At 47.0% G+C, this 15,361-nt stretch overlaps 1 protein-coding gene across 3 annotated transcripts in view; it reads right to left on the reverse strand.

Moving 5' to 3' along the window:
• Positions 1-15,361, reverse strand: part of HNRNPUL1 (heterogeneous nuclear ribonucleoprotein U like 1) — a 36,557-nt gene that overhangs the window by 7,073 nt on the left and 14,123 nt on the right. For all 3 annotated transcript variants that reach the window (XM_041745425.1, XM_041745423.1, XM_041745424.1), the window contains exons 7-10: positions 14,286-14,398; positions 9,582-9,848; positions 8,298-8,420; positions 8,071-8,199 (exon numbers count right to left, since the gene is read on the reverse strand). In XM_041745425.1, coding sequence (XP_041601359.1) covers positions 8,071-8,199; positions 8,298-8,420; positions 9,582-9,848; positions 14,286-14,398 — 632 coding nt within the window. The remainder of the gene's footprint in view (positions 1-8,070; positions 8,200-8,297; positions 8,421-9,581; positions 9,849-14,285; positions 14,399-15,361) is intronic.

Consider the following 15,361-nt stretch of genomic DNA (forward strand, 5'->3'; position numbering starts at 1 on the left):
GGAACTGAGACCCAGACCTGTGGCACCCCAGGGCTCACAGATTCAGCCTGTACACCCAAATCACCTGGATGCTACTGGAAAAGAGAATAGCCCTAATGTCACTCAGGAATTACCAAACTCGTTTCTGGAGACGGGACCCAGGCACCATACAGGTATCCTCCCTATCCAAACTTAAGACACTGAAGAGAATTCGGAGTCCTGAGGAATACCTGCTTTTGAACAACTTTTAGTGGCTCTGAAAGGGACTCAAGGGAAAAGCCCTTGAGGGGCAGGTACCAAGAGACACAAAAAATACTGTATTTCCATCCTGATAGGGTAGAAAAGCCCAGGCTCAAGTCCTAGTTTGGCCATTAACTCACTCTGGCCAGTCCTTATAGTTGCTTCATCTGTAAATCAGATGAAATGCCTCCCTGCCAGGGCTGCTAAAGACTGAGCGGAAAAGGATAATAGAACAACTGCCCCAAACACAATTAAGACCTTGAGTGGGGTTTCTGAGGCAGCCTCCAGCATGGGAGCTGTCTTGATAGAGGCAGGCAGTGTGTGTGGGGGTGGCTTGGCATATCCCAACTCTAACCTAAGTCAGAGTGTGGTCAGGTCACACCCCTATGGCCCTGGGTGAACAAGTTCCACTCAACCTACTTGTCTGTAAAATCAACAGACTTTGCATTTAATGAGTCTCAAGCCCTGAAAGGGGAAAATAGTAAGAATGTCATATGGTCACTATTAAGACTTCAGGAATTCATGTTGAGTAAAAGTCCTTGGTTAGCCCAGGGCCTGGCTCACAGCCAACATTCAACAAATGGGAGCCACTGTTGTTATGGCTGTTACTGGGGAGGGAGGTATGCCATGGTTAGTCTCACTGTAAAGTAAACGTGAAGTGATCCAGACCAGGGGAAGATCAAGTTAATAGTGACTTCCCATCAGAAAGGCAGGGACAGAGGGACGACGCCTGGGTGGCTCAGCAGTTGAGAATCTGCCTTCAGCTCAGGGCATGATCCTCGAGTCTGGGATCAAGTCTCGCATCGGGTTCCCTGCATGGAGCCTGCTTCTCCCTCTGCCTGTATCTCTGCCTCTCTCTCTGTATCTCTCATGAATAAATAAACAAAATCTTAAAAAGAAAGAAAGAAAAAAAAAGGAAAGGCAGGGACAGGGGCCCCTGGGTGGCTCAGTTGGTTAAGCATCTGACTCTCGGTTTTGGCTCAGGCCGTGATCTCAGAGTCGTGGGTCTGAGTCCTGAGTCAGGCTCTGTGCTCAGCATGAAGTGGGCTTGGGATTCTCTCTCTCCCTCACCCTGCTCATACTCTAAAAGGCAGGTACAGTGAGACAGGGTAGAAAGAACACAGGCTTTGGGGAAGAAGCTGGGGTTTGAAATCCCAGCTGTGCCTTCTACTATTTGTGAGACTGTAGACAAGTCACCTAATTAGCCTGTGTCTCAAATTTCTTCATCTGAAAGAGAGGGATCAGATCTTCATCCTCTTGGCTCTGATGAGGATTTGCAGATGTGAGTGTCTGGCATGTGGCAAGGAGGGGGCAGGGAAAGTTCCAAGTCAACACACATAGGGTGGATCTGAAAATATGGCCAATAGGACTGACACTGTCCCAGGAGAGGCTTCCCAATGGAAAGGACCAAGGAAAGTTAAATTCGAAGAAAAGACAAGACACAAGAGATCCTCTCCCAAGGCACAAGGAAGAGGATACCGGGCTGTAGGTCGGCCAGAGGCCAAGGACCCCAGTGCACATCTGCTGGAAGATCTGGGCTGTGGGTGCAGCTGTTCTCTAAACCAATCAGACCCTTGATCCTGACACACAACAGGCAGGGATGTTCTTCCCTGTGCCCCAGGGAAAATGTTCCACCCTTCAAGGAGAGGGAGGAGGATAGTCTATGCTGCAAGCACACACCCATGCTGGGATCTGGGCCCTGAAGACTGGCCCCTGGAGAGGTCGTGGGCCACAAGTGGTTAAGAGGCACATCAGGTTACAGAGGAAAAGTCCCTCTTCCCACTGCTCTTCCTGGACTCATTCCTAAAAGCAAAACAAGGTGGCATCTGATCATAACAAGATAGAATTTGGCCTCCTCCAGCTAAATAATGAGGTTTTCTCCTGGCACAAAAGCCAGAGTGACTGTGGCTCCAGACCATTCTGTGGACAACCCATTCCACGGTTCTTGCCCATAAGAAATGATCCTATTTTGACTGCCTCAAACCCCAAGGACAGGGATAAACACCTCCTGGAGATTTTCCAAGGGCAGACCTGCCCTGTAAATGTGCTGATGAGGGGGCAGAAAATAGAAGCAATGTGGTCAAGAAGGCTAGTCCTTGAAGCTTCATGGGAGTGGGAGGAGTGGGGGTGGAGTACACTGGACTCCTAATAATAGTCAGCCCCTATCCTGGGAAGTGGCTAGACTCTGAGGGATGGGTCCTCAGACACTCTGGAACGGAGGTACTGAGAACACACTTGGCGAGTGTTTTTAAGAGTGTCTCTCCCTCCCCTTATTCCTGGTCTTGGGGAAGGGAAGAAGAGAGTCTGAACCAGGCCAGCAGAAATCCAAATGTTTGGCTTCCTGGAGGAAAGGGAGTTAGCTGCTGGTGGCTGTTGCTACAGCAAACACAGTGAGGTCAGAGCCCTTAGGTTGGCCCAGCAATGCTATGGTCACTGGGGGCTGCTGGTGGCTGTTGCTAGGAAACCAGCACAACAGCTAGGTCAGCTCTTCCAGCTGTGTGGGATCCCTCTGCCCAGCTCCTGCTTCTCCCAGTCCCACCCTGCTTAGAGATGCTGACTCTAAGAAGGTCTGGGGCTGTATTCCCTGGCTCCCCAGCTATCCTCAATCCCCAGCGAAGTGGGCCAAAGGACAGGAATTGAGTTTCTCCAAGAAGTTCTGTGGGCAGTTCTGGTGTATGATGGTCTGGGGGAATGAGGGAGAAATACAGTAGCAGAAATAACTACGGCTGTGAGAGTCCCACTGTCTCCTGTCCAGAGCTTAGTAGGGTCAGGCTGGCCATGACAGGAACCTGGCTGGACCCAAGAGGAGCACATTTAAAGCCGGTGACAAAGTCAGTGACAAAAGAACGCTGGGCTTGGAGGTAAACCCAGTGGAAGGAACCACAAATGGAGAAGAGAACTGTCTGGAATTGTCAACAATGCAACAGGCTGAGGCTCTGGGAATGGGGAAGGTGGAGCAGTGAAACACCTCCCTCTCTACAACAACTGCCATCAAGAGGCGGTTTACTCTGGACCTCTCCTCTTAGCTCTAGGTTTCTGTCTCACGGGAAGGCATGGCACTCATCAACGGGGATGCAAAGCAGGACTAGGACTAATACCACAGGTTCTGATGACTGAGACAGGGTTGGCAATGCTGTCACATCCAGTTCTGCTTCTGATTACTACTGCCTGGCCTGGCTCTGTGCTGTGAGAGCCCTAAGAGAACTCATTGCCTGCAGCCCTCAACTCTGGGGAATGGTTTAGGGCCCTCATACATGGCCCTGCAGAGGCCTTCTCAAAGCCTTCAGGAGAGTTCCTGCCCCTGCTCTGCACCATCTCAAAGCTCTATGGTAGGCCTGGGGCAGACCAGGCGGGAACTCATTCCAGAGGCTTTCCATGGGTAAGAAAGGGCCCTAAAGAGCACTTGAGGCAATGTGGCCTCCTACTTCTCTGTTCACCTTTAGCCATGTCCCTCTCTGATGAAAACATGATCCTGGTTCCCCACTGCCCTCAGGACAAAGTCTCAACTCCTTTTATCATCGTCCATGTCCTGGCCAGGCACCCCATTTCCAGACAGCTTTCCTAATATTCCACCATAGACCCCACCATTCTTGGCTGTGATTTTTCTGGGAAGTCAGCTGAAACCAGATCTACCAGTAAACTGACTACATTACTTCAAATAGGTTCCTTTCTCTGATGAGGCCTCAGCTTCCCCCCCCAAATCCAGCTATTTTTTTCTTGCCCTCCTCAGATGTCCCACAGCTCTAACACCCCCATATCAAGAGGACTGAAATCATCATGATATATAGGTCCAGGCTCCAACACACCTGAGAGAGACAGCCTGGGATAGGGGCTGGGATTCTGGCCAAAGGCAGAATTCTGGCTCACATAGCCTCTTTCTCCTTCCCTCTAAGGATGAGCATTTCTGAGGCCAACCTCGGGAGAGCCAAATGTGGGGAGGTCTGACCACTTAGGAAAAATCAGAGGGGAAAGGGAAAAGATAGCCCTAGGCTAAGATTGTAGGGATTTTGCCGGCAGTACGGTCTCTGCTCTGGGAGTTCTATCTAGCTCAGGATTCAGCTATACATCGGACTTATCCCTCACTGTTGAAGTTGGTGGAGTGGGAAGTGCCAGCATCTGGCCAGGGTTCTGCTCTGAATCTTACATCCTACCTCCACGGTTTTCTGGAACCCACTTCTGGGGCTTAAGCCCACAATAGGTCAAACCACCGGCTTCAGACCTCTTCTGAGGCCTGAATAATCTATAGCTTCAGGCCCCTATTCAATCCTCCAATCTGTGGTTAATCAGAGAACTCTCCTGTTCCTCCTTCAGAGTTTAGGTTATTTTGCCTCTCTGTTGGCTTGGGTCACTTGACTTGACCTGCAGGTCCCTCCACCAGGAGGCCAGCAGCCCTGAAGAGTACAGGTGCACCTGGTACAGCCCTGGACCCTGTCCCGAACAAGCTAGCACAAACCAAGAAGGCCAACAGTGAGTCTTTTCAGAGCTCAGCTGTTCTGTGCCTGGCTGAGATGCTGGGGGCTTGACTTCCAGGGAAAGCCCACCTTGAAATGTTGAATACATTAAATATTGAAGACATTAAAGACCATTTTCCCCTAGGATTATAATCCTTCTCCACTGGGCCACATATTTGAAATGGGTTTCACAAATGATTTAATTAGGAAACGGAGGAAAGGAAAAAAATAAAAAAAAAAAAAGGCAAGGATCCTTGGGTATCCAAACAAGGAATCCTCAGGGTGCAGCTCTCTATTTTTCAGGACCCGGAGTCACACTGGGGTCAAGGTGGACTACACTTTCAAAATACCCCAAGTATGTGGCAAAGTGAGGCTTGTTTAAAAAACATAGTCTTTGGGGCACCTGGCTGGTTTAGTTGGTAGAGCATGTAACTCTTGATCTTGGGGTTATAGGTCTGAGCCCTGCCTTGGGTGTAGAAGAATGAAATTAAAAAAAAAAAAAAAAAAAAAGAAAGAAAGAAAAATAAAAGACAAAGTCTTTTAAAGGGGGAAAAGGCTGGCTATATGCATCATGAATGGGGCTGAGCTGGGACAGTAACCTTGGGTGGCCCTTAGACTATCCTGTGCTCAACTGTGTTTTTTTTCATTAGCTCAATGACTTATTTTTTTTATTTTTTTAAATTAAAAAAAATTTTTTTTAAATTTTTATTTTTTTTTCAATGACTTATTTTTATCAAAATTTAGTATTATAGGATCATGTCTTTTTTTTTTTTTAAATTTTATTTATTTATTCATGAGGGACACAGACACAGGCAGAGGAAGAAACACGCTCCTCTCAGGGAGTCTGATATGGGACTCAATCCCTGGATCCAGGATCAGGCCCTGAGCCAAAGGCAGACGCAACCACTGAACCACCCAGGTGTCTCATGTCTTGTGTTCTTTACAAATGGGAGTCTTCAGGGCTCAATCTTATGATTGCAGCATTGCTCACTGGATGAAAATACACCTTTCAGGTCCATCTTTTAGAAAAGCAACATCTAGGGTGAATCTCACATGTCCACCATCATGTAAGAGAGCCAAAGGTGTGGCATAGCCTTGGCCAACTTTTAAGGTTTTGTTGTATGGGGTTTCATCAGCAAACCACATATTTCCACTCAACACTTAACTTCTCAGGATCTTTTAATTTGTCTACCATAAAAAACTATCACCAGCTAATAGCTTCTTTTTATCTTTAAAAACTAATTTCTCATTGGGGCACCTGTGTGGCTTAGTTGCTTAAGTGTCTGACTCTTGATGGCAGCTCAGGTCATGATGTCAAGGTCGTGAGATCAAGCCCCACACTCAGCAGGCATAGTTGGCTGCTGTTGGCTCAGTTGGCTTCTCTCTCCCCACTCCTCTCCCTCTGCCCCTCCCCCAACTTGTGTGCCCTCTCTATAATAAATAGATCTTCAAAAAAATTATTTAGGGGAACCCTGGGTGGCTCAGTGATTGAGCGTTTGCCTTCGGCTCAGGGCGTGATCCCAGAGTCCCAGGACCGAGTCCCACATCAGGCTCCCTGCATGGAGCCTGCTTCTCCCTCTGCCTATGTCTCTGCTTCTCTCTCTGTGTGTGTCTCTCATGAATAAATAAATAAAATCTTAAATAAATAAATAAATAAATAAAATAAAATAATTACTTAAAAAAACCTAGTTTCTTACTATGTGCTCTTTTCAAATGCTGGCTATGAGACTTCATTTCTTCCACTGTACACTTCAACTTACTGGTTTATTATGAAAAGAATGTAACTCGAGAACAGCTAGGTGGAAGATATATAGGGCAAGATATAGGGAATGAGCACAGAAATTCTGTGCTTTCTGGGCACCACTCTCCCCAAATCTCCGTGTGTCCACAAGCCCAATCTGGAGTTCCTGCTCAATTGTTTTTGTAGAAGATGCTCACTCCTACACAAAGCCAACTTGGTTCCCTGGAGTTTCCAACCACCCTTCTGACAAGCCTACCCCCACCAGCTCCACCCTCATCAAGAATTCTTTGAATTCATGGTAATCAAGTATCCAGGGCTACATGTATGGAAGGCACTCCAGTAAGGGCTGGGGTGGGGTAGGGGTGGGGAGGTGCTACTCGTATTTGCACTCACAGATTTTTAAGAAAGCCCGTGCACAAGGTTAAGGGGAGCAGAGGCTTGTTCAGAGATCCCAAAATATAGGATCTACTACTTGAGACAGCCTTTAGGACAGTATCAAGAAGGACGTCTCAAGGCGCCCAACCTAAGGAATTCATTACTCTGAGAAAGGGATCCCTAACCATGTTTGGGTCACTCATTCTTTTGAGAATGCTGAAAGCCATGAACAATCTTCCTATCCTAACTCAAAACTGTCCAGTTTTTTTTTTTTTTTTAAAGATTTTATTCATTTATTCAGAGATGCAGAGAGAGAGAGAGGCAGAGACACAGGCAGGGGGAGAAGTAGGCTCCATGCAGAGAGCCCAACCTGGGACTCGATCCAGGGTCTCCAGGATCATGCCCTGGGCTGCAGGCGGTACTAAACCGCTGCGCCACCGGGACTGCCCATGTCCAGTTTTTTTTTTTAAAGGACATATCTCTGCTTGCATACAAAATTATGGTTTAATTTCAAAGGTTCTCAGATTGCCTGATGCTAAGAACCTTCCTCATAACTGGTAGAAAATACATACTTAGGTATGTATCCAACAGTCATAAAAACAGGTTAACAGGGCAGCCTGGGTGGCTCAGTGGTTTAGTGCCTTCAGCCCAGGGTGTGATCCTGGAGATCTGGGATCGAGTCCCATATTGGGCTCCCTGCATGGAGCCTGCTTCGCCCTCTGCCCGTGTCTCTGCCTCTTCCTCTCTGCGTCTCTCATGAATAAATAAAATCTTTAAAAACAAACAAAAACCAGGCTAACAGAAGCTAGGACATACCTATTTTATAGAGCAATTAACAACAATCTCCAGCTACTATGTGCCAAAACGTGTGTTACGTGGGCACCATTATGATCTCTCCCAACCAGGACACTGAGATTTGAAGGATGAAGCCAGCTGCCCACAGGCACTCAGCTGGGAAGTAGCACAGCTTGGATTTAAGCCGAGGTTTGTCCGGCTCAGAAAACCATGTCCCTTCCATTTCACTAAATAGCTCTTACCTGATGATGTTCTTTGGGCTGCTGAGAGCCTGAGCTACATCTGGATCATGACCCCAGACCTTACCCACAGACTGGGCTCAGACAACTATGCTAAGAGTCTGGGACTGTGTCATCATGTATGGCTGACTCCCTGATCAGCACTGCAGTCCCAGACATTCTGGAGAAAAAAAATAAACGGACCAGAGAATTCTGAGGCACTCAATAGACCCCTTCCCTTTCCTGGGACATGATGGTCACCAGTAAATACCTGATCTAGAATGTAGTTGCGTTTTTTGCGTGCGGCGATCTGGATGAGGCGGTTGAGGCACTGCGTGGCCTGCTGGATCAGGACGTCCCAGCGGCCAGCATAGTTCCGCTGCCGGCGTAGGCCCATCACCTGCAGGCAGAGGGTGGTGAAACGCTGGGTGGTCCTGGCTGCCAGGCAGCATTTGAGGGGTGGGAAGTGGTTACAAAGAAACAAGGAACCATGCTTACCCGCATTTTATCCATGATGGCATTGGTACCCAGAATGTTGTACTTCTTGGAGGGGTTGGAAGCTGCATGTTTGATGGCCCATGTGGTCTTACCGGCAGCGGGCAGGCCCACCATCATCAGAATCTACAAGAATGGGACAGAGTGACACTGCAGCAGTAGCAGCAGGTGGTATGGCAGCCTGGCACCACCTTCACTCACTGGTGACCTCAAGGGTAACTCTAAACCTCATGGCTACCTCCAGAAAACAGAAGCAATAATACTGTCTACTTCACAGTGCTGCTGTTGAGATTCAAAGACATGAGGGGTCAGATGCTTAACAGAAGGCCTCACATGGGGAGAGCACAAAATCACGTATTATTATCATGAATATTTACGTTTTTGTTCAGGCAGGATTAAGTGGCTACTGACAGGGAAAAGCCCAGAGAGGGTCATGCACTGCGAATGGCACATGTAATGGCCGTGAGTAGTGGTACAACCTTCCTGGAGTCTGAGAAAGGGACAGACTATACACAGGAGTACAAGCATGGCATTTATTTATTTAGTACATTTAGAATTTGCCAAACACTAGATACAACTTAAATGCCCACCAAGAGGGGAATGATTCGTTTGTAAGGCCATTAAAAATGAGATTTTAAAAAGGGGTTCATGTAATAGGATAAAGCTGACAAAATAATATTGAGTGAAAAAGGCGGATATCAAAATGCTTATACTTTACAATCTCAATTATAAGTGTGTGTGTGTATAAAACAGGCACCCAGCACAGCAAAAAGGACAGCATAAACTTGAAAACTCTATCGGTGAACTTATTTGCAGACAGTGGAATTACTGGATACTAATCTTCATGTTTAGTGTTGTTTTTTTGGAATAAACATAAAATCACTTATGTATCTGAAAAAACATTATTTTGAGAGCAAAGCTCGCCAGTACAGCTTCTGCAGCCAAATCACCCCCAAGATCAACTGTCATTTTTTGTTCTTGGACAGTCTTGGACTCCCTGAAAATGCAGTGTGGAAGAAGCCACATGACAACTTCCTTGGGAACCCTTCCAAGATTTAGGTCTCTTAGCTCAGCCCCTCCCCTCTTCAGCCCAAGCCCTACCTACCACCCTCACCTCTCTCTCCTAGTTCTGGGAAGCCTGGAGGGAGAGGCCCCTGGCCCCACAGTTACTCCTTCAAGAGAGGCTGTGCCCCTTTCATCACCTGGCTGCCGTGTCTCCCCTCTGCCTTGGCAGCGGACGTGGCTCTTGAGTGGTGGCCTCCAATTCGGTCTTCCAGTCCCACTCACCTCACACTCTGCCTTGCTCTTTGGTCCAACAGTGCCCCGGATCCGCTCACTCAGGGGAAGGTGCTGGATAAAGGTGAAGCCTGGGAGAACGGAACAGTAGGGCTCTGCCCGCTGCCCGAAGTTGAACTCCACGGCACAATTCTTCACCAGGACATGAGGGTAGAGGGCCTGACCCCCCAAGGCTTCCTTCTGGATTCGGAAGGCAATGCCCATCCACTTCCCATTCTTGGTGAAGGAAAGTTCCACATCATTTCCACATTCAAAGTCCTAGGAGAAAAAGCCAAAGGAAGATAACTGGCAATGCTCTGGCTTTAGGCATTAGGAGCCAAAGCTGGGTGGGAGCAGACACAGGGAGTGGAAACCTAGCCGCCTGCCCACATCTAAGGGCCTCCCTCCCCCAGCACAGATACATGAAGCACCACCAGGGAACCGCTGAGAAAGTGCAACCAAAGCCCTCCTTGCCCCCAAACCCAGGGGATGTGACATGTGTCCTATTAGGAAGTGCCAAGTCTTGTGCCGAGCTTGAGATAATCGTGAAGGAAAAGACGATTCTGTCTCTCCTCAAGCCCAGTCAGGGCAATCTGCGAAGAGAACAGATGGAAAGCAAGCCACAACAGGGCCTTCTGAGTCAAGCCCAGCTCTACAAATGCACTCATGTTTGTTCAACACATGTTGCACAGCTCCTGCTCTTCCTTATGCACACGTCTATGGTGACCTGGGCCTGACAGAGCTCGGGGCCTAGTGGGGAATCAGACAAGAACACCATCCTGATTCGGTAAGAGCACCTATCTGGGAGCAAAATTCTTGGAGGAAACCTGTAAGCCAAGTCCTGAACAATACATGGAAACGAGCCAAGTCTTCGGTGGAAGGAGAGTGTCCTACAGAGAAGTGTGGCTTGTTTATAAATCTGATGGTGAGAGAACAAAGAGTCAGCCTGGCTAAAGCATAAAAGATGAGGGAGAAGTAACTTCAGGTGCAGCGGGAAAGTCAGGTGTATCTGTTCATTCAACAACTACGGAGTTCTTGTGGAGCAGCTGGAGCTTAGAACTTAGTGGTTCAGACCGTTTGGGAAGGCAGGCTGTTTTAGCTCTCCTATTTACACACTGTGTGACCCTGGGGTTTCATCTGCAGCTTCCCTGTCAAACAAGGGTGGGGTGGGGTGACAAGATTTTATGTTGCAAAGGGTTGTTCTGAGGATTAAGTGGGTCAATAGGAGCAATGATGCCAGGCATCATGGGCTGCCCTCAGTGTTGTGAGGGGCTCTCAATCACCTCAGGAGTGTGGACTCCATGCTGATGGCAGAGCAGAGCCCCTGACCTTTTTCGAACAGGGAATGGTCTGTCAAAGTGGTTTCAAAATGATCACTCTGGATGCAGGGTAAAGGTTTACATTTAAGAGAGACTCAAAACTTGTCATCAGATGCCAGACTAAAGCCAAGTACAAGGTCAGGTTCCTGATATAAAAATCCAAGATGTGATATTCCTTCCCTCCTTGATGGGGAGGCCACCTTGGGACTTGTCCTTTAAGAAGGGGTGAGGATCCGTTTCCCTAAGTAGCTTCCTCACCACTGTCCTCAGTGCTCACAGGACACAGCTCTATATAGTGCTTACCTGTTCATCTCTAAGTGCTCACAGAGGTCAAGGCCATGCAGAGTAGACACACAAACATCTGCCAGAGTGAATCCTGCCCAATCCCTGCAGCAGGATCCTTGCCATATCTTCCTACCTGAGCAAGAGTGGCCCAGGTCCCCACTGCTCCACCATGGAGATGAACATCCGGGGGAGGGGGTCAGCCTTCCTTAAGGTCATCAGCTTTACTAAGGAAATTTACCATATTGTACAGAAACCAGCTCCCTCAACTGACAATCTACCACTGCTGGGGCCACCTGTCCAAGAGGCAAGTGTGGTCCTGTCACTCCTGCTAGAATACATGGTGCTGGTCCAGGGTCTCAAACCTCAAAGTCATCATGCCCAGTGTTATTCAGAGCCCATCAGTTTTGCAGCCTCATCTCTCACACCTCCTTGTGTTGTCCCTAAGGCTCCCAGTACATTACTCCTTACGGTCTGCTGAAATGGGTTATCTTATTCTCACTGCCTGGCAGCCATTTTGTCCTGTGTTTTGTGACTGTTGAGAACTCAAGATCTAACACAAACGGGCTCCCCTTGGCTTCCCTCAGGCCACTGGTTTTCACACATCCTCCAACCCCTTACCCCAAGCCTTTTAAAAAGTTATGGCACCCTTTGAAAAAAAGGAAACTGGGCATAGAATCTTAAAAACAGAAGTAGAGGGGTCCCTGGCTGAATGATCTAGCTGCAGTAAGAGTAAAGGCCTATAGTTCTAAACTGGCACAGACTCAGAGCCTCATGCTCAGATGGGAGACAGTATGGGGGATGCTGCCCTAACATGCTGGTGACATGTTAAACTGGCACAGCCTCTTTGGAGCATGGTCTTGGTGGCAGTGATCAAAATTTAAAAACCCACCTCTGACCCAGAAATTACACTTTCAGAAATAAACACTTCAGGTGGATTCCCACAAGAACGCAAAGATGTATATACAAATCACTTAACACAGCACTGCCAACTGTGCTCCAATGGGGAAGTGGGAGAGACTATGGGACAGAGGAGATCCAAGTGTGGAAACACAAAAAGATCCTCAAGATACTCTGATAAGTGGGAAAAGGAAAACCTGTCACTGCAGCATTGACTACCCCAGCAAACAGCTTCCCCAGCCATCGCGACAGGAGATTGGCTAAATTAATGCAGGGTAAACTGGTGCCTGTGCCAGAATATTAGGCACCACCTAATAAAAAAGAAACTAATCAAATGCCAACTAATGGAGAACTGATTGTGTGAATATGGTAGGTCCACACAATGACTGCAAACTATGTGAAAGAACAAAAAGTCTTCTAGGTAGTGACAAAAAAAAAATATCTAAGATAATTAAGCAAAAACAATGTAGAATAACAGGTATGCTATGCTATCTTTTGCACAAAAGAAAAACGACAATCATCTTTCTTGTATTTGGATACAGAAATCCTAAGATTGGTGGGTTCCTGTGAGGGGAGGGGGTATGTGAACAATGGGCAGAAGGGGAAGGTCTGCAGAAGACTTTGCACTGCGTATCTTTTGATATATCTCTCTTGATATCTTTGGAAGCCATATGAACTCATTAACTATTCAAAAATGTTTTTAACTGAGCTGGAGCTATACTATCTGTGTGGAGAAGGAAAGACAGCCAAGATTGACTGTTAAATGGGGAAAAAATGCAAGGTTTAGAGCAGTTTATAGAGCATAAATGTGGTGAATTTTTAGTGAAGAAAACATGTTTTTTATTAAAATGATAATGAGGTCATGAAAAACAAAAGAAAACTGATAAACTATTTCAAACTAAAAAAAAGCTTTGAGAATGCAATCCGTGATCCTGGACTGGATCCTGGACGAGGAACAAAATTGCTCTAAGGATACTGTTGGGACAACTGACAAAATTTAATGCGGCCTGTGGAGTAGATAATAGCATTACATCAATGTTAAATTTGATAACTACTGTGGTTAAGACAGCAGCTTTATTCTTAGGAAATGCAGGCTGAAGGATTAAAAACTAAAGACATGAGATAGGCAACCTACTCTCAAGTAGACCAGATACAAATCAGACACATATGCATATATGTTTAAGAAATGGTAAAGGCAAATTGGCAAATGTTATAATCTGGGCAGGACTGAGATTTCTTAGGGCTTTTGAGTTTGAAATCATTTTAAAGTGAGAATGAGGAAAAACAAAACAGTACATGGATACAAGTAAGAGGGAGGGAGGAGAACAAGACCAAGAGGAAGCACCAGGTAGCCACCCCACCTGAGGTCTTGTGACACGCTCTACAATGTCTAGAACACCTAATGATAAAAACGTTAAGTAATATTTACTGAACACTTAATATGCTCCAGGCATTGTTAGAAGTATTTCTAAAGAACTGGCTTACTGACCCTACACACAATTCTGAGGTAGGGGTCGACTCTCGTTGAAAGCATGCTGAAATACTTGGGGAGTATTTGGGAGGGGGGCTGCCCAGGGCTGAATGGACAAGCAGAATTAGGTCTAGTGAGTCTGGCCCCACAGCTGGCAGCCATAGTGTACAGCAAAGTCAAGGGTCAGTCACTGTTCTCAGGGACTGAAGTTGGACTGCAGGGGAGCCGCACTCTATCTTGTTCTGTTTTGCATCTACTCCCACCACCATCCTTCTAGAAAACAGTGCACTGTGGGAAGTCTGGCTCCACCAGTGTGATATGAAGGAAGGGAGAGGTCTGGGAATGAGAGGATGCCACAGTGGGGCGAGAGCCAACAGCACTGCCCTTGAGAGCAGGTAGGGTATTCCACAGCAAAGAAAGAAAAGAAATCCTCAGTTTGTTCAGAAAATGTCCCTTTGGTACCTAGGATTGGAGGAAAGGCTATACACATCTGATGTCCCCAAACCTCTCCAAGGTGCCATCTGACAGCTTCGCACAGAAGACCAGAGAAATGAGAATGGCAGCACCTTGCCCAAAAAGCCAGCCAGCATTCCAGTTTGGTAAAGAGAGACAAAAAGCTGTAAGCAAAAGACGCTGGACACAAGGCAGACGCTGGACAGAGGTATTCTAAGAAAGAAGCCTACGTGTCTGGCTGATAGGACCAACATTTGGTTCTGCCCCCTCCCACAGGCTGCCGGGACTCACCGCAAAGCAGCCAATCACATCGTTCTCTGCAAACTTGTCTCCATAGTTCTCAAACCGGCTGTTGGTGGACTTCTTCCCAGTGCCTCCGTAGCCATAGGAGAAAGGCTCTTCACCTGATGGAACAAACAGGCAAAGGCCGGTTAAGACTGCCAATGGGAGGAGGAGTGAGATCCTGAGGGCCCTGCCTGACACCTGGGTTGTATGGAAATCATTGGCCAGGAACCCAAGGCGCATCCTGCCAGAAAAGCAGGAACCAACAGGTATGAATTCCAAGCCCAGTGCTTCAACATACCAGCTGCTGGCCCTGGACATCTGACCGTTCTGGGTTTTGAATCTTTACCTGTATCAACTACCCACTGCTTACACCCAAAAACCAAGAGAGAGAGAGAAATCAAGAGGACATAGGCATCTGAAGTAAAAAGTGTGAATATCTATCCAAATGAAACTATGCACTCCTTCTTACCTAACATTTCTACATTTAAGGGTCAGTCTTAAGTGAATGGTCAGATCATCACACAAGGATGGCTCAAGAGTTTAACAGAAAAAAATTGTAACCAACTTACACGATCCACAAAACACTTAACAAGTAAGTGACACAACTATAAAATGGAAAATTGTGTAGTGGTCAAGCAGCTCTACTTATTTACAAAAATATGCCTGGTATGTATTAAGTAGGAAAAAGAAACCAGGCTATGAGATAGTACACATAGTGTGACCCAGTTTGAGATATACAAAGAACAAAAGAACTGGTCAGAAGACTGTAGATAAAAATGTTAACATTGGTTGTTATCTCACAGTTTTGGGAGGATTTTCATTCCCCACCCCCCCTTCCATGTGGCCTGAATTCTTACAAAGAGCACGTACTACTTTCATAATCAGAATGTTTTTATGACCAAAGCCAAAGGTCTCAGCAATAGTCATTGAAATCAGCCACCCGGGGCCAGGATGTCACTTGAGGCCTGGAGGCCTGTTAAACATTCAAAACCTCTCAATGGTCAGCCCCTGCCTCTCTCTGCCAACCAGCCCCCTGCTTCCCCTTTTACTCTGGGTTTGGCTTTGCACAGAAAACCCCAGAC

Source organism: Vulpes lagopus, chromosome 2, assembly GCF_018345385.1.
Source record: "Vulpes lagopus strain Blue_001 chromosome 2, ASM1834538v1, whole genome shotgun sequence".
Lineage (NCBI taxonomy): Eukaryota > Metazoa > Chordata > Mammalia > Carnivora > Canidae > Vulpes > Vulpes lagopus.